General features: G+C 46.2%; 1 protein-coding gene across 1 annotated transcript in view; it reads left to right on the top strand.

Moving 5' to 3' along the window:
- Positions 1–18,813, top strand: part of LOC8038377 (protein arginine N-methyltransferase 5) — a 41,611-nt gene that overhangs the window by 17,297 nt on the left and 5,501 nt on the right. Inside the window, exons 6-13 of the mRNA XM_029984990.4 lie at positions 5,006–5,219; positions 6,175–6,258; positions 8,910–8,981; positions 13,333–13,410; positions 14,463–14,518; positions 15,494–15,616; positions 16,551–16,726; positions 17,422–17,531. Of these exons, the coding sequence (XP_029840850.2) occupies positions 5,006–5,219; positions 6,175–6,258; positions 8,910–8,981; positions 13,333–13,410; positions 14,463–14,518; positions 15,494–15,616; positions 16,551–16,726; positions 17,422–17,531 (913 nt within the window). The remainder of the gene's footprint in view (positions 1–5,005; positions 5,220–6,174; positions 6,259–8,909; positions 8,982–13,332; positions 13,411–14,462; positions 14,519–15,493; positions 15,617–16,550; positions 16,727–17,421; positions 17,532–18,813) is intronic.

The raw sequence follows: 18,813 nt of genomic DNA, 5'->3' as shown, positions 1-18,813 counted from the left end.
CAATGTCAGAAACTTCTTTAGTGCATCTTTAAAAGTGCCCTGAAGCAACTTTTTTACTGGTATGCTCTTTGGCAAGGGAATCTGAAGCGCTGGATGCAGTGGAAATCGGGGCGACAGCAGCTTTGCAGCGGTTGCGGACCTATTCGCGTTGCTGCGTACATCGCCGCTCCTTTCGCAGCCTGTCTCCTTTCCCCGAAGGGTCGCGCGAACGACCCATCGTGAGTCCAAACCGAAACTGATAAGAGCATAGGAGTGTAGGGAACAGCGCGCAAAAGAGACGAGAACGAAGAAACAAACGTGACGAGCACTGCGCTCGTTACATGTGCTTCTTTTTCGTCGTCGTGTTTTTCGCGCTGTTTCCTACAATGAATTCCCACCAACGCTCCCAACTATCAATTCTTCTATGATAGCTGGAAAGGTTGCCGCCATCTACGAGCGACGGCGGAAACCATACTGGTTGTGTGCTTGCCGCCGTGGCTTATAGATGGCGGTAGCTGTCCAGGTAAGTTTGTGTCGACATACCGGACACGATCCTGGGGAACCCTTAACAGCTCTGGTGTAAAAATGAGTTGAGTTTGGGACGCTCACGGGACTTCTTTGCCTACGTTTCTCAACCCCAACTCAACAGCGCTCAAGTTCCCGGCAAGTCCGGGGAGGTCTCCTGTGCTCGCGAGGGGACAAATTTGTACTTTCGCTTTTTTCAAAATGCGCCGCCGGCGTCGGTGCGTTGTCTGCTAGGATCCACGGGGGCCTTTGAGATCTTAAAGTAAGCACGCTTTAGAATCATGAAAGGTGGGGTGCCTGCGCCGCCTCTTCCACCTCTTGGTGTCGGGTATGTCGACGGGTCTTTTCTTGTTTCCATACTTTATAAACTGCATTTGTTTCTTTTCTGATCTAAAATACCGAACAAAAACTACTTTCATACATAATTGAAACGGTTCATGCCACTTTTTTTTTTTGTATTTCGACTAAAAAAAGCTTTTAGCGGCTGTGACCAGTCGTAAGGCGGGAGCTGGCCAGGACCAACAATGTCACGATGTCGTCACATACCGCGCTCGTTCCGTACCACAGGGCGCTCCCATTGGTGGAGGAGGCTTCCGCATCGTCCAATTAAAAAATGACGCACTGATATTTAGTTACTCTCTCCGTGCCTGCTGGGTTGCCCGAACCCCAAGAGATGTGGAAACCGCAAAAAAGGTAGACGCTTCAATAGGTTTGCAGGGCCCCTTTAAGGTTTGTGGGGCAGCACCCTACTGGTCATAATCACAGTGTCCCCACACACAAACAGTATGAAGGTCACCATGCAATATCCACATTGTAATGCAATAAATGATATAAAAAAATGCACACACACTCACACACAGTAGGGCTGTTTCATTGAGATCTTGGAGAAGTTGTCCAAGTTTTTATGTTTTAGTCTACACCATACTCGTCTTCAGGTAGGACATTGAAGGTGTCATTATAACAATAAGGCAAAATAAGAAATGGCAGAGGTAAATACTAAGGTGAAATAATGATAATATTAAGAGTAAAACGCCGTTCACACACTTGCAGCCGAGTAGGATGGGGAAAGACAAGACCGGTTCTTAAGCCTCTTGCGACGTCTTAGGATTGGATGCGCTGCTGCGGAGCTGGTCTTAAGATGTTGCAAGAGTTTCTAAAACCGGTCTTGTCTCTCTTCGTCTTAAAGGGACACTGACAGGGTATTTATGCTCGCTGAGGTTTTTAGTTTTACGTGACATATGAGAGCTCAACTACCCAGAACAGAATTTGCGGCTCGAAATTCGGTTTCTTTCCGCCCGAAAACCGCCGATCAAGAACTGGCCGGTTCGAGTCTCGCTCACTCTCTTTTTCGCGGTCACGGGCCGTTTTCTAAGGTATCGATGCGACCACCAAATTTAATCAAAGTCGTGGGTCACTGAAGGCACACACTCATTATTAAAAATAGAAAAAAATATGAAACCCATTTTTTGTGGCTTCTAAAAAGCTGTAAATACGTTGATTGAAAAAAAAAGTTCCTCAGACAACCGGAAGCATTCTGTGCGTTCGTCATTTCGCGTATCGTGGGACTCGCTGGGACGGCGATGGCAGCGGACGACGGGCGTGGGACCTCTATTTCAGAACTGTCGTTCGCGGTACCGGCGAATTCTGTCTACCGTTAAAAGAGAAATTTGGGAGTGATCAAAAGAATTGGTATTCATCCCGTACGACACGCCCGGCCACCAAGCCGATTTGCACGAAAACGTCGCCGAGCCGTTGATCCCTTCTCGTGGCTGAAGACATCGCTCGCGCAAACGTCAAGCACGACGTGTCTACTTCGAGTTCAATATGCACGCGTACGATTTCTTTACCAGGTGCGAATGTCCCCAAAGCGTGGTGCTTCCCGACTTTGACCCAGGAGTGCTTTTGCTAGAGAAAAATCGACAGCAAACTTTCCAACTTACAGTTTACCGGCTGAATTTTTACTAGGGAAAGAGATCCTCCAGAAAAGCGATGCGCCAGTAGCTCAGTGGGAAAGACGTCCGGTTTACACGCGGTAGCACCGGGTTCGATCTTCCGTGGAACTTAATTTTTTTTTCTTCAAACATTTTTCGATGTTTACATATATATATATATTTTTACAATCATCACTGAAGAAACAAACAAAAAAATAACAAACTAATGTTGTGGACGATACTTCGCTGATTTAAATGGTATGGGATTTCCGTTTTGACACCTGCGAGCTCACTGTAATCACTTTCCACAAAATGCAAGGAGCATATAAATCAGGTAACGTCCGCTTTCCGAGGTGCCCGTATATGTTCTACAGGACTTGCAGCCACCCGTTGGTCCCGATCCCGTTGATCTTTCGGAAACTCTGTCGCACAATGCCACTTTTTTTCGGATTCAGGAAATGTGAGCCAGCTCTTCACGCAACATCTTGGGTGTATTCTTTTCGGAGCCGATCATGGGAATTCACCACGGGCACTTACTACTCATGTCCAACTCCTCAATGTACAAAACAACTCATTTTGGAGTACAGAACAACGAGCGGAACAAACATAACTGCAAAAAAATCGCACGGCGAGCAGTTCCCGCACGCCCCATCGCACGCCGCATGTCCTGTCGTCTGCTACCGAAGAGGAGAAAAAAAAAAAAAACGCACGGTAGGGTGTAGCCACGTGACTTCCGCCACTCACTCTCTTCTCTCCACTTCTCCGACCTCCGTCGGGTTTCGGTTTCGGTTTCGAGGAGTTGCGTCTTTTGGCTTTATTAAAAAAATACGCTACTCTGTTGCAAAATATTAATTGGGTAGTCCTCCGACACCATAATGAAGCACCTGGCAAAAAATAAAATTTTTTTTTTTGGGGGTGTCAGTGTCCCTTTAAGGCCCGTTCACACACTTGCAACTCCTTAGAACCGAGTGCCTTGAAACCTCTTAAAATTTCTTAGGATGAGAGAACACACTGGCACGCTGGCACCATCTATGCGGTGACCCTGGGACTGCATTTCACAAGAGCGAAGGTTTTGCAGGATTTCCGAAGTCAAATGTGAATAATACCTATGAAAAAGGCTCGTTTATAACAATTTATAAAAGTTTTTCAAGCCAAGAAAGAAAGGATGATTTGCGAGAGAAATAGAAGGTATGCGGTACCGCCGAATTTGCACTGCTACCCAATAGATGGCACCAGTGTGTCCTCTCGTCGTAAGAGATTTTAAAGGGAAGATGGGGCACTTCTGCATTTGAGAAAAAACGCTTGAATTGCGTTCATTTGGCCTTTAGAATAACAGATATCAAAATTATATTTCAATGAGACGTGCCGGAGAGCCATACGAGCAATTTCAAAACAGGACTGAAGCCCCGCCCCCCTAGCCTTGGGCAGCCAAAAAATCCGTCGATGACGTCACATACAGCGACTGTCTTTGGCATTTTTCTCGCGTTTCACAATACTTACGCAGCAAATGGTTTGGGTATTCGGGTTCACGGGGTAAAAATACACTAGAATTCACTTCTAACTCATTTTTTCCAAGAAGCTCCATAGCTTCCCTTTAAGAGGTTCCAAGGCACTCGGTCTTCATAATATTAAGAAGTTGCAAGTGTGTGAGCGGGCCTTTACTCGGTTGCAAATGTGTGATTGGCGCTAAAGTTTCATGCTTTGGCAGTGGCAGCCACTGAAACAGAAACTTGTGTACAGAATTTGATTGGGTTAGTGAGTTGAGCGGATGAGTTAGCGGGTTACCTGAGTGGGTGGGTTGGTGATTCAGTTGTGGGGGTGAATTAGGGACTGAGTTGAGTGAGTGAAGCTATGATTGAGTTGGGTGGATGAGTGAGTTCAGCGGGTGATTCAGTGACTGAGTTTGTTTGTGAGTTGAGGGGATAAATTAGTGACTTTAGTTAAGTGGGTGGATGAGTTGAGGGTGTGAATTAGTGACTTGGATTGGGTGGAGGAAGTAGTTGTTGAGTTGGGTGGGTGAGTGAGTTGAGTAGGTGAATTAGTGACTGACTGAGTTGATTGGGTGGATGATTGAGTTGAGAGGGTGAATTAGTGACTGAGCTGAGTCCTTGAAGTAATAATTGAGTTGAGTAGGCGGGTAAATGGAGTTTAAATTGATGAGTGAGTTAGGAAATTGAGTGGGCAAGGCAGCAACTGATTTGAATGGGAGGCTAAATGAGTGAGAAAGGGAGAGGAAAAGCAATGGTGTTACTGAAGCATCACCGAAAGGTCAGACTCCACCCAAATGTGGCACCAGAGCTTGGGATAAGGTGCCATCGGCAAACTTTTCCTGGTTCATTCACCCAAACTAGCTCATTCACTTAAATTCACTCACTCACTGAGGCAAATTTAGCTCACTAACTCGCATTCACTCACCCGCAAATTCAAACTCACTCACTCACGCTCGTACGATTCTAGTACTATTCACAAATTGTTGCTTTCGCAAGGGAGGGACAGACCTAAGTTGCCCTCGTGAGGCGGAGGGAGTGACGTCGACGACGGTTAGTCGAGATGGCTGGTCCGTGCCGCAGGTGGAACACCTTCCGGAGCATCTGCGGCACGGACAAGCGCCTCGGGGTGGCTCTGCGGCTGTCGGCGGACCTCCCGAACGAGCAGCGGTTGCGGCGCTGGCTGGGGGAGCCCGTGCGCTGCCTCCTGGTGCCCACTTCCCTCTTCATGACCAACAAGAAGGGCTACCCCGTGCTGCCCAAGCCACACCAGGTGGTCATCATGCGCTTCCTCAAGGTGCGTCTGTCTCCCCCATTGGGTTGCTCTGGAAGGAGGAAACTCTCCCTCGATTCCTCCTTTTTCTTCGAGAAATAGCCTCCTCCATCCTGCTGGGAGTAGCTTGGTGACCGGCCCCTCTGGAGAGAGGAGGAAAGTGGGGGAGAGAGGGGAGGGAAAGAAACTGGGAGTTGGCTTTTAAAACATCAGTTTTTCAGGGTGCGTCTAGCCCAGAGTTGGCCATAGAATGTTACTTCTACGAAGTAACTTTAGCAAGCTAAGCCTAGCACAGATTTACCCATAGAAAGTTACTTCTCAGAAGTGTTTTTTTTTTAAAGGTATGTCTATGCCAGAGTTATAAGTAGAAGGTTACTTTCTCAAAGTATGTCTGCACCAGAGTTCATTGTAGAAAGGTGCTTTTTAAGAAATAGCTTTTTCAAGCTATGTCTTCCACAGCATACTTTGTAGGAAGTCACTCTTAAGAAGCATCTCTCTAAGTAGCTTTCTCAAGGTGCATGTACCCCAGGGTTACTCATGGAAAGCAACTTCATAAAAAGTAACATTTTTCAAAATGCTTGTACCCCAAGGTCACTCGAAAACTAACAACTTTGTATGAAGTACCTATCTCAAGGTGCGTCTATCCCAGGCTTACTTGTAGAAAGTGGCTTTCTTTTAAAGTAGCTGAAGGTGCTCTAAAGTGCCCAAACATAAGATACAAACAGATCTGTTTACAGTTACCAAACTTCGAACAAAATTTAAAAGCAACTTCGTTACTCAAAATCCCTTCAAGATTGGATTGAAGTCTTTACTATAGATAGTAAAGGACAAGATTGGTGGGATTTCAGACAAATTGGCCAAAGCCTCAATTCACCTGAATTGAGGCTTTGGTTTCAATTTGTTTGCTGCAGCAGTGGTTGTTGTTGCCTTTTTTTTTATGTTGCATGTGTCGCATCTTTTGTTTATTTTTTGTCCGCAGCTGGAGTGCCAAGTCCTTGTTGAAGGGAGCTGTCACCATGAACACATGAAACTGTACTACCAGTACATTGACCACCTTTACAATGTGAGTTTGAAGCCGTTCAACAGTTGGGGTCTTTGGATCACATTGGGTGCCTGCTGGTTTTGCCTGTCGCTTTGTCATGATGCTTTTCTTTCCAATTGCTGATGAAGGAAATAATGGTTCCACATCAGTGTCCTCACTATAACCATATTTCAATTGCCTGTACCAGTATTATAAGGATCTCTACACTATATCAATAACTTTAGTATATCAGTCTGCGCTATAAAGAGTCTCAAATGCCGTATAATTGTCAGTTGTACATTTTCGATCTTGAAGCACGCATGGAGCAGTTGGCACAAACAGGCGATTGCCGGTTTTTCTCGTTTCTGCTTTTTGTCTTGGAAATGTAAGGCTGTCAGGAAAACTTTTAATATTGCGGTGGAATCGGCCTACCCAAGCCCTCAACATTGTCAGTAAAGATTGATGTTTGGCACAAACTTGCACGAGCGAAATAGGAAAAAGCATCAGTGTCGTGTTACTTGTGTTACGCAGTGCACTTTTTACTCGGTGGGCGGGCTAGAGTCATTGGATAGGGGCTCGGAGTGCCGAAACAGAATTTCGCTGTAGAGCGCACCAGCATCTTGTGTCCACGTGTCAAGTTTCTTTTTGGCCGAGTCGTAATCTAAATGCGGTAGATCCTGATGGTGTAAAATTTGGGGTAGCATTGACAGAGATGCACTGTACAAAGTTTCTTAGCAGACGTTTGTACGCACCTAAAGCCATCTCGGCATGTCATCCCGTATATGCACGGAGGACAATGCGATGCGCTGCGTGCGGTACCATCAGTGCCACCTTCTGAACGGACCGCAAAGCTTGAGAGTGGAACGAAGTGTGTGAAGCTGCAAACTCTAGGCTTTGACTGAATGGCTGTTGTCGATGACTGAACGAGAATGGCAGGGAGGCTTTTCAGGTGTCCCGCCTCCTGGGCGATCTTTGTACCTACGATAACACTTTCTTGTCTCATTAGCTCTGAGTATGTACACCGAGGAAGTTTAAATACCCCAGGACCAGGCACAACGTCACGCTCGGCGATGCCGGAAAAATACTTAAATCCCAAACTGCCTGGTGCAACAATACCGCTCTCGTCGTTTGCTCGCCGCTTGGCCGCCTACGTTAAACTTAGGCTCCGTCGCTTTGTGCTTGTGGTCTGCTTCGCCTGCCTACCGTCACGGCTGGCTTTCGATACGATCTGTGCACTGATGGAAGGCAATAAACGTGAGCCGGAAGTAGAGCTTCTACAGCATTCTCAACCTGGTGGCACTCTTGGCGTTTGTGAGCACGGCGCCCAACATGCCCGATTTCCAAAGCCGCACTACAATGGCTCGTTCTAGACGCCGCTCCCGGCACACCGTCTAGAGCAGGGGTCTCAAAAACGCAGCCTGCGACTCGCTGGGGCGCGGCCCGCAGGTAACCGGCTAAGAGTCCCGGTTCCCATGTCTCGAGCGGACGACATGGCATGTGTCATAGTAATATAATCTCGACGATTCATTTTTGCTCGAAAGGTAGCTTTGCTCTTCTAACGTATTTACATATTTTTTTACATATCCGCGTTCATTTTCCCTTTGTTTAGTTTTATTTTTGTTTCCCAGGTTTTTCTAATGTACAATAATTCCGCTACTAGGCTGCAAGCGGGAACTATTTGTCGAAAGATGCATCTCGGCTGCGCGAATCTTGCTCAGCAGGAGCAACTGCCATAGATAAAGCTACAACCTCAAAATTCTCGCCTTAAAAAAAGAAAAAAAAAATGTCGCCATTAAAAAATATTACTATTAAAAGAGAAGTATGTTTTCAGTGTTGTGATAAAAATCATCAGGAAAGCAAGAACTGTCAAATTAACTGATTCCTGTTTAAATACGCGTTGAGCTTCGTTAATTCCCGAGGGAATTGAGCAAGGGGAACGACAGTGTACTTGCTCTCTTGTCCCAATAAAAATGCCAGCAGGTTGGAATGGCGATGTCTTTTTAATTCTCACCACATCAGATCAGAGCCCCAAAGTAGTCATGTAAACAACTTAGATCTAAAGATGCCAGTGTCAGAGCTGAGTTTACAAAAAGCGTAGAGCACGAGGTCTCTTCCCTTTTAAATAGTTTCACCCCCCCCCCCGGTCTAACGTTGGCCCTCGGCCTTTCCCACTGTGGGATATGTGGCCCCCACACTCAAATGAGTTTGAGACCACAGGTCTAGAGTGTCCGCCGCAGGCCGACTTCTCGCTGGCCAGGCAAGCGTTGGGCCATGAATCTCTCGTGTTGGACACCGATCCGGTGGACGTCGTCACGTAAATGGGGGGCAATCAAATGCATTGCCACGGCGATACCACGGCAACGCGATTGTTTGCCCCATGTTTACGTGGCGGCGGCCATTAACTGCGTTTGTCATTGGCCGAGACCGAGGGGCATTTCGTAGCTACACCTGCTTTCGTTACACTTCGCTCCTGATATGTAGAATACGAATGCCACCTCCTGCCCACCGTAACTTCCTTGGTGTGCACGCAGCCAGTGCACGGCGGAAGGCAGCGAGCGCATGCTAGAGGTTGGGCATTCGAAAGAGACATCCTGCCATTCTCATTCTGCTGTTTTCATCCTATCAGTTGCTGTAACAAACTGCACTTTTTGAACAAGCGAGGGTCGAATGTTTCTGTTGTGGTTGTTTTTCAGACTCAACCGCCGGACGATCCATTGGCCGAGTTTGCAAAAGGCTTCGAGGACCACCTCCAGACGCCACTCCAGGTGCTGGTTGCAGTGTAGTTTTCTTTATATTTTAATTTATTTATTTATCGAAATACCCCTAAGGGCGCGAGAGGGGCATTACATACAGTGGGGATACATGTAACACTTACGTAGTCGCAAAATATTGTAAAAAATAAAAACAAACATAAAAAGGTACGCAGAATCATGCTAAACAGAACTTAACGAAGAATAGCATGGCTCATGGTCACGTACACAAGCAGCTGGGTCACACGCGCAAAAATAAAAGTACAGGTGCTGCTTAAGACCACAAAAATAAACACAAAGCGATGGTCACGGCAATGATTCACGCAGTAACGCTACAAAAGCGTTGTGCTTTCTGGTGAGAGCAATTACGCTTGACAGCCCATTCCATTTGGCCGTAGGCTGTAGTAGCGGGGAGAACTTATACAAGTTACCGTAGAAAACCGCGCATCCGCCCATTCCACACTAAGCGCCCATTCCCAAATTTGCAAGATCTGAGAAAATATGCACAATACATTTATGTGTAACATTGATGACAGGGCAGGCACCCATCTCTTATTTTTTTGTGATTATCTCCGAAGTTTGAGTATTAACGACTTTATAGTTGAAATAAACGACTTGAGGATCATCAATCACACACACAGTCATGTTTTCGATTTGGAAGGTACAAACAAGGTCCAGAACAGCATTTTTTGGCGTAGGCTCATTGAGGAGCTGTTAGCAGTTGGGGTAATATTGTTGTAGGGGGTTGCCAAAAAATGAGTTCTAAGAAAATGTATATATTTATGTAAGCTATCATAATTCAGTCTAATCCATTCCAATGTAACCAATAAATTGGATTCAATGCAAAAAAAAAAAAAAACTCGTTTAAGAAAGAAAAAAGCTTTTTTGATGTCTTGCGTGTGTTGTACAAAATGTTATCACACTATGTGGTGTGAATAGCCTTTGTCAAAAGTTAAGAGCCCACTGTGCACATGGCCAGGCCAGGATCGGTCCTGTGCGATGGCGGCTATAAAATGGCTTCTCTTAGTGCCTACCGTAATATCCCGAGAGATAGCCCACTTAAAATATCAATAGCAAATCAGATGCAAATGTGAGGTATAAGCTAACATTTGGTGTGACATAAAAATAAAAGTAAAGAAATGCTAGTTTTTGGATCTGGTAACCCTAAAAAAATTGCTGTGTGTATGTCTATACATCCGGAAGTTGGTCTGCCTCAGTGGGCGTCTGGTGTCTCAGCTGTAGATGAGCAATTTAGCCAGTGCGGTACAACCGCTAGCCTGGGGTCCTTAAAGGGATAGTACAACGAAATTTCGGCGCTCATTTTTTGGTCTATATGTGTTCAAAAAAGCAACATCACATCGAGCATAGCAATATCTTGTTAAAAAAGTCACGAAAAGGAATTTTAAAACGAATTAAACGATTAGCAAAGAGCACCTGGTGGATGTCGCTAACGCCTCGCTTGTAATGCCCGTCTAGGAACCTTGACAGTTAGTGACGGAGGTTGTCTCGCCTCCGGCCACGACGAGAGAAGAGGGGCAGGAGGTTCTCCCCTCTTACCGAGAATGCCTTTTGTTTGTCACAGATGTCGCTATTGTCCCCCTAGAAGATTATAGAAGATTATCCCGTCACTCAAAATTTGTACAAAAGCAGCCGCTTCGGTGGCTGGAACGACTAGGCCATCCTCTCGACGTCAGCCTCGCCGTAGCTTTGCTCGTCCCGAGACGACCTACGTCACGATTGCGTTGGATGTCACGTGCTCTAAGCTGGGCCTTCTCCGAGCGCTTGCCAGAGTGGGCCGTTTATAACGAAAAATACAGCCACCAGGATCAAAATACAAACGTGCGATTGTCATTTACGGATATTGTGGATCATATTCAACCTATTTTTGAACACGACGGGAATATTTCAAATTTCGTTGAAGTATCCCTTTAACGTGCACCACGCAGTAGTGATACACGACCGCATGCCGGTACGATGCTCATCCAGATCGAAACGGGCAGGGGCGGGGATTGAACTTAGGATCCTGGGTTCTGCAGCGCGAGCTTTCGCTCCACGTGCTCCGAGCTGGTGTGCGCTAGACCACTCGGCCACCGATCCCCCCTGGTAACCCTCAAAGGTTGTGGACTGCGCTGTCCAGTCACCAATGTCCGCTTATCTCGCGCCATGGTTAAGTAACGCCGTTTTTGCCGAGGTCGCCATTGGCCAGGGCCCTGAAATCACTGGAAGTGATTTCTTTTGGTGTTTCTGAAGAAAATAGCGAATCACGCCAAAAATAGGAGGCAGGCTATCTTTCGGGGGTGGGCATCTCTCCGGATGTTACGGTCGTTTGATAGCCTGGAGGAATGGATGATGCGTAGAGCCCTGCGTACATGCAGATTACCTGCAGTCTGTCCACAGATATCTGCAGTCAACTGGTGGATGTGGATAAAAATGAATCAGATTGGGGGGATTGCGGATCGGATGTGGATGCCAGGGGATGCAGATGCGGATATCTGCAGGTTTGGACACCCATTTTTGTAGAGGCAGCCCACGAACGTGTGCGACTGCAGAACTTAGAGTGAACAAATGAGTGGTATACTATGGAGCGCATCATTGAATGTTTCGCAGGAGCAAATTACTCTCTCGGCAAAAAGGTGCCAATTGGGGAGGAAGTTGTTCTTTATGCCAAGAAAGACCCGATTCTCACGAAAGATTGCTTTAGAGCTTTCCATGTCACCAAAAATGCTGCCTTTTGATAAAAGAAAAAAAAATGCAGGGGCATTAATCGTCCCGGGAAAGTGCGTTCTTGCTCGGCAGGGAAAGAGCAAAAAACATTCTTGGGCAAAGAAAACTCAAAACGTACAAGCCACAAAAAGGTAGAGCCTCCTCGGCAAGGGAAATGTCGCGTGTATGTGTGTTTTTTCTCTCGACAGTCGGCTAGTTGCTGATAAGTATGTGGTTCAAAGCATGCAGTTTGGGGTTGTGTTTAAAACTGAAAACGATAGGTGTTGCCTTTATCGAATACTGCAATATTATCCCAGTGATGTACTTCCTTCTTACCACATTTATACAAGAACTTCGCTGTGGTGAGTTCAGTGGGAGTTTTGCTCTGGATTAACACAAGATAAAAACTGACGGTTAGGATCTTCTGCCCATGCAACCTGGCATTTTCTCATTCGAGAACAGCTCTACTTCGTTTTTTTTTTTTTTTTTTTTGTATTTAACAAAAACATGGAACTTTACTCATAACGTAAATATAATTGAACAAAATATTATAAAATGACTTTCCCCATATTCCGACTCGAAGAGTTCTTCATGCAACGATAAGCAAACAGCTTATAAGTAGAGTTTTGTGTTTTCAGATAAATCAATAAAATCCGAAAAGGATTCACCGGTAAAAATGTTTCAGATATAAATTTATTAAAAAAAACTCAGAATTTAGGGCCGGTCAGGTGTAGAAATTTAGCTGGTTTATATGTTTTCTCATATCGTGGGGGTTTTTTTAGGAGCTTTTTGTTACTACATTAGTTGCTGCAGAAGAATGTATTTTGACCCCTTTCCAGAAGAAAAAAAAAAAAAAAAAAAAGCAATAACCTTTTTTGGGTTTTAGTCGAACACTTGTGACCTAACATTCCGCTCCACTTAGAGCCTTTTTCCTGGACACGTGTCTTTCTCAAACGTTCATCAGCCTCTCCAACCTTTTTTTTTTGTTAAAAACTGGACCTGTCATTTGCATATATGTGAGCCAAGGAATGCCTAAATTTTGAAGTAGTTGGCAGCAACAATATTATTGTTCGGAAGTTTTAGCGCATTAAGTTACCATGGTTAATGGGAAGGGCAATCCAGAGCACTTGATACCGGAATTTCAATTGGCACATGCGTGCGAAGAGAGCTTGTCTTGAGAGAGATGTTTGAATTTAACTAAGGGTATACTTATTTTCGATAAAGTGATTTATATCTCGAAAGGCTCATTTCTCGTCATTGTCTATAAAAATGTTGCATGATAAAGCTTGTGAATTGCTTTTCTGTACCTATACCAATGGCGGTAAACATACAAAAAACTCTGAACTTCAAGTGCCATAAAAAAGAAAGCTTTGAAAAACACTGAATTTTCTGTAAAAAAATAAACTGTGAAAAGCTCCCTTTGAGTTTGCTAAAAAATAAACTTTAATTCACGCTTCATTTCGTGTAACATGAATGTGCAAACTCTAGATCGGATCCGGTTCGGAAATTTGCAGATGCAGTTCGAATGCAGTTACAATAATTTAAGAACATTGCGGATGCCGTTCGGGTGTGGATAAAGAGTCTGCGGATGCGATTCGGATGCGGGTGATGAAACTCTTGCCCGCACAGGACTCTTATGATGTGTATGTGTTTTTGCCGGCAGCCGCTGATGGACAACTTGGAATCGGTTACGTACGAGGTCTTTGAAAAGGATCCCGTGAAGTACACTGAATACCAAAGGGTAAGCATTAGTCTCCCCAACATATTGTCCTTTCTTTTTACAGTGGAGCTGTTAAGGGCTAGGTCCCCCAGGATTGTGTCCGGTATGTCGACACAAACCTACCTGGACAGCTACCGCCATCTATAAGCGACGGCGGCAAGCACCCAACCAGTATGGTTTCCGCCGTCGCTCGTAGATGGCGCCAACCTTTCCAGCTATAATAGAAGAATGGATAGTTGGGCGGCACGTTAATGGGAGTTCATCGTAGGAAACAGCCCGAAAAACAGACGACGACGAAGAAGAAGCACATGTATCGATTACAGCTCCGCTGGTCTTCCTTCTTCACGAGAGTGGAAAGGCTGTTTAAGGCAAACAAATTTCTTTAAAAAAAAAAGCCTTAAAGTTACACTAATGCGGTTTGTGCAAGTGAGTTATACAGCCAGAGTCCCATAGATATAGGGGGCTAATCGTAACGATCAGTCTGCTAATTAACTAAAATATGTTAATGAATGTTTTAATTATTGAAATAAACATGTAGTTATATTTATAAATTTGTTGAGTGCCATCGAAAACAAAATCGGTCAATATCAGAAAGACTTGAGAAGCACGATGAAGCGCTAAAGTTACTGCTCGTGCAGCAGGGCTTCCAAGGCTTGAGGCCCAGCGTCAGAAATCTGGACTCGTAAATTTCGAGTCGACGTGTTACACACCGTTTTAAAGGTGACTCGCAGAATTTGGAGACCTTGTTGGGTTTATCAAATGCAGCAAACTGATGGAAGTTACCATGATTGTAGAACTTCGTAGTGTTTCACTGGTGTCCGATTTATGAAACATGCTCTTTTATGCGCCACTCTTCCGAAGTGTTACTTTTTCTAAACGATGAAATGTTCTTGAGCACGAAAATTAGGACTCTGCACAGTAATTGCTATCGTGGCACCCACCGGCGTGATGTTGGCTGCCATCTTCAGTGGTTGCGCCGTCTCGGCAGTTTGATTTGATTGTGGTGAAAGTTAGCTTTGTGTTTAACAGGACCATATGGAATACCGGATTTATTTTAGTTTTGTGTGTTACAGGCGATGTACTTGGCGCTAATGGACAAGGGTGAGGTAGTTGGCAAGTCTACAGGAATGTGAGTTGATTTGTTAGCTTGTGAACTCCTAGAGTGGGGTTCCCCTGGGTACTCTTATGGTACCTGTGAGTGCCCAAATCGTCTGGACCATCCTCGTTTCTAAAGCACGAGCTCTCAGACTGGGTTACTAGGAGCCCAGGGGCACCCTGAGTATTCTTGGGAGCTTTCTGGGCTCCCGGATTTTGGTTTCTAGCGTTCCATCGAAACACGTTTTGTGGAACCGTGTTTCGTATATAACTATACATTGACACACTTTTCGTGGACAGTGTGATGTTTCGTAGATGTAGGCCTGTGATGTTTTGCTGACACCATATTATTTTTTACTATGTAGCTTGTATTGGGGGGGGGGGGGGGGGGGGGGGAAGGATTATTGGCTTCCTTTTTTTTTTTTGCCGGAAGATGCGGAATCTAAACCCAGGCAACTCCGGATAGGGCAAAAAACGAATTCCCCGACCCTAGTCCTTGGCTGATTGCGCTACGCTTGGTCGTCCCTCGCTTCGCTCAGGGAGAATTGAATGTAATTTCCGACGCCCAAGCTAGCACCGGGCCTCGTTGGAACCCCGAAGGGTTCGGCAAGCTAGGCTACGATCCAGGTGGCGGTGACTGAGAGGATGTGCACGGAAAGAGACTCTTTCGACGAAGCGTTGTGCGGTGTGTCGACAAAACGTTGTTCGGCAAATAGACTGCCACTGCCCAAATTTCATCGCCTTCCCTGCCCCTAAGTCGAGCGTCTCTCGTAAGCAACGAGCGACGTTCTGTTGCGGCACGATGGCGCACATTTTGGGAAGAAAACAGCGGCAGAAGGAGATGAGAGGTAGCGTGTTCCTTGCATAAAGAGCACTTAAGTATTTGTGTCGGTTATCGTGACTCGTAAGAGATGGTGCGCAGTACCGAGGCACCTCCGGTTTGTTCAGATGCAACCCGACCTTAAACCCTTGACAGCCGATTGCCGACAAACGTCGGTGCCTCTCGCAGCACGTTGATGGTGGTCGGCGCGGGTCGCGGGCCACTGGTACGAGCTGCCCTGAGCGCCGCGGAGTTGGCGCACCAGAAGGTCAAAGTCTACGCCATCGAAAAGAACCCCAACGCCGTGCTCACGTGAGTGTGCTTCCGTTCTTGTGGCACTTGCGAAACATGACGCGCATCGCTTTAATAGAAGCACGGTGCCCGCAACGTGTCTTCGGTTGGTGCTTTTAGCGTCCCATTTGTACATCCCAAGCGGCCCCGAAGTGGCAACAAACGACGTCACAGAAGCGTCACATTGTTGGACACCGCAATCCTGGCAGTTGGTGCTAGAAGCCCAGGCAGAAAGTGACATGTGACGCTTCAGACTGAAGGCTGGATCGCATGCACAGTATCAAGAACGCTGACACTGACGAGAAATTTTAAAAATGCTATGCCAGGTCTTTTGACTCTACACGACACCTATTCAGGATGACTCCAGATTCCACTCAAAAGTGCGTAAGCATTGAATTGTTTGAAATTACCAATCACTAGGGAACTAAAGGCACACCATTTCCATGATTTCTTGAGTGCAGGCCGGGGTGAGAGATATAGCAAGTGGTCTATTGAAGAAACAGAGATTTAAGCATGTTTATGAATATTTATTTTTCGATTGGGCAATACAGGACTAGAATTCACTTGAAAACAGTGTTGTTGCGCTATCTTAAATTGATAATTTTACCGCTGCACTTAAACAAGATATTTTCTTAGACCGCTCTTTGTGTGCTCGTTTTTGTTCCAAGTATTTTAGCAATGTAGCACTCCTGCTATGGATCTCAGTTGAGAGCCAGTATTGCTAAAATAAAAACTACTAAAACAATGTGAATTGTGAGGACTTTACTCCAGAAAAAAAGGCATTAGTTACTGGAGTGAAACTTTCGGACAGTATCCATCAGGATACTTGAAAGCTGATAGAACTACCTCTAAAAAATGTCCCTTTAAGAAAAAAACAAAAAGAGTTGCAATTTTAGCAAGGTATTTTCCTTCAGTATGTTCTCATGAGCGCGTCTTTATGCGTCCTGCAACCCAGGCTGCTGTCCCAGAAGGAGGAGGTGTGGCAGGACCGGGTGACGGTGGTCTCGTGCGACATGCGGGAATTCGAGGCGCCCGAGAAGGCGGACATCTTGGTCTCAGAGCTGCTGGGGTCGTTTGGGGACAACGAGCTGTCTCCAGAGTGCCTGGACGGCGCTCAGAGGTTCCTCAAAGGTGAGAGAGAATCGGTTAATTAGGAATTCTCCCATTTCCGTCACTGTCACGGCAGAGGCAGTGGTAACACGGAATGTGTCGCGCGTTGCTTCGCGGTGATGGTGCGTGGAGGAGCTTGGTATGCATGTTGCGCCATGTGCAGCCACGCTCGTTTGACTCCTCCTTGATGACGAGACTGTAGTGCTGGATTTTGTGCACCTCCTGCCAGAGGTTGACGGGGGGCGTGGGTTGAACGCTAGTGCTACATCGGCATTGGGTCGTGGCTCGTGTTCGTTGGGTGAGGACTCGAGTCCCAGCCCAACGTTGACCCAGCAGTTGTGTGACACTCTTCTGCTAAAGGGGTCGGTGGTAAAAGGTGAACCTGTTGACTTTGTCCCCGGAGATCCGACTTTTCCTGGGTAAACGTTCGCTACATGCCCCTCTCATCATGCCTTTCTAACACACAATTCATGTCATGCCTTTCCGACACACCTTTCTCATCATACCTTTTGGAAATATCTTCCTTGTCATGCCTTTTTCATCATGCCTTTCTCGTCGTGCCTTTCTCAGCATGCCTGTCTCATGCGTTTCTTGTGATGCCCTTCAAACATAATTTCTTCTCATGCCTTTCTGGGCATGCCTCTCTCATTGTGCCTTTTCAATGTACCTTCCTCGTCATGCCTTTCTCACAAACAGTGTCAATTGCTCTCCACCAGAGGACGGCATCAGCATCCCCTGTTCGTACCAGTCCTACCTGGGACCCGTCCAGTCACACAAGTTGTACAGCGAGGTGACGGTGCTACGCGAGAAGGACAAACACCCTCTGGTGAGCGCACGCTCCCCTCACTCACCCAACCCATGTGCCGTCCACCGTGCGGCTATGTGGGAATTCAGGGGAGATAGCTCGCAAACTGTCGTGATTTCGAAGCTCTTCATGCCCGACGTGTGTTGAGGTATTTATGTTAATGTCGCATTTCTCCTTGCTTTCATGATGCTTAGACAAGTAAGATTTTGGTTGGATCGATGGTTAACGGGGAACTATCGCACAAAAAAGAAAAAGCCGAGAAACTTTATATTGCAGTTGGTAACAGGTCGCTCCGAACAAAGATACCTGATGAATAGTGAGCACAAGGTGCACATCAGATTTGTTTCCTTTTATTTCACGTCGATCTAGATAGTCTTCATCTGGAAACATTGGGAAGCCTTGTTTCAAGCCTCAAGAGATGTGTGTAGGTTGTTGGACTGGAAAATCGTCCCCCTTCTTTTGCAAGATCACTTGGCTAAAGGAGAGCATCTCACTAAACGCAGCAATGTCTATACGCTCGTGTCATGTTGCAAAAGGTAAATTTTTAACGCTCGTATCGAAATTGCTCCTTGGTCCCTCCTGCCATAAATTAGTTTTGCTTCGTTTCCGTTCACTTTCTCATGTTTAAAAAATTAAAGACGTTTACAATTTTTTGTAATGCCAAATAGCCCATTTGCAAAACGTACGGCAGGGGATTTTGGGAACCCTCGGTACACATCACACGCTTTTTCGTTGCGACTCCGCGACTGCGTGCGAGTAGCGCCAGCAACCGCCAGCAGCTGTCGCAGCCATCCACCATCCCGCCAATCCGCCGGAACGTTGTACATCCTCGGCGGCGCAGTAATAGTGTAAACGCATCGCGATGGGTGAAGCTATTCACTTCTTTGAATACGTTGTTTGTTGTAACTTACCTACATGTCTGGCAGTGTCACTTAATCCACTTACCTTTCACCGCAAACATGGTAGGGTTCGGCTAGGTTCGACAAAGCGTTGGTGCAGCAGATGACAGAGCCAGTACAAAGGAGAGGGATGAGATAGGGGCAGCCTCGCAGAATAGCCAACGCGATACCCTCTCTTTCATTTCTGTGTGCTCGTCACTCGTCCGAATCGGCTCTCGGCTGCTCGAACGTTGTTGCCATGGTACCCTGCTCCTGCTTGTGTATACCACGTGGTAGCGGGAGGAAAGACGATGGGTGGGGGCATACTGAGGACTCCCATAATTCGTTGCACGGTGCGCGCGGGTTTTTAGGATTTTTGCGAAGGGTCTATTAGAGCGCAGCTCTTGAGGAGGAGGGGAGGGTAT

This window comes from Ixodes scapularis, unplaced genomic scaffold (genome assembly GCF_016920785.2).
Source record: "Ixodes scapularis isolate PalLabHiFi unplaced genomic scaffold, ASM1692078v2 PGA_scaffold11__112_contigs__length_91849675, whole genome shotgun sequence".
Taxonomy (NCBI): Eukaryota; Metazoa; Arthropoda; class Arachnida; order Ixodida; family Ixodidae; genus Ixodes; species Ixodes scapularis.
Note: the sequence above shows the minus strand (reverse complement) of the source record. Positions and strands in the feature narration are given on the sequence as shown.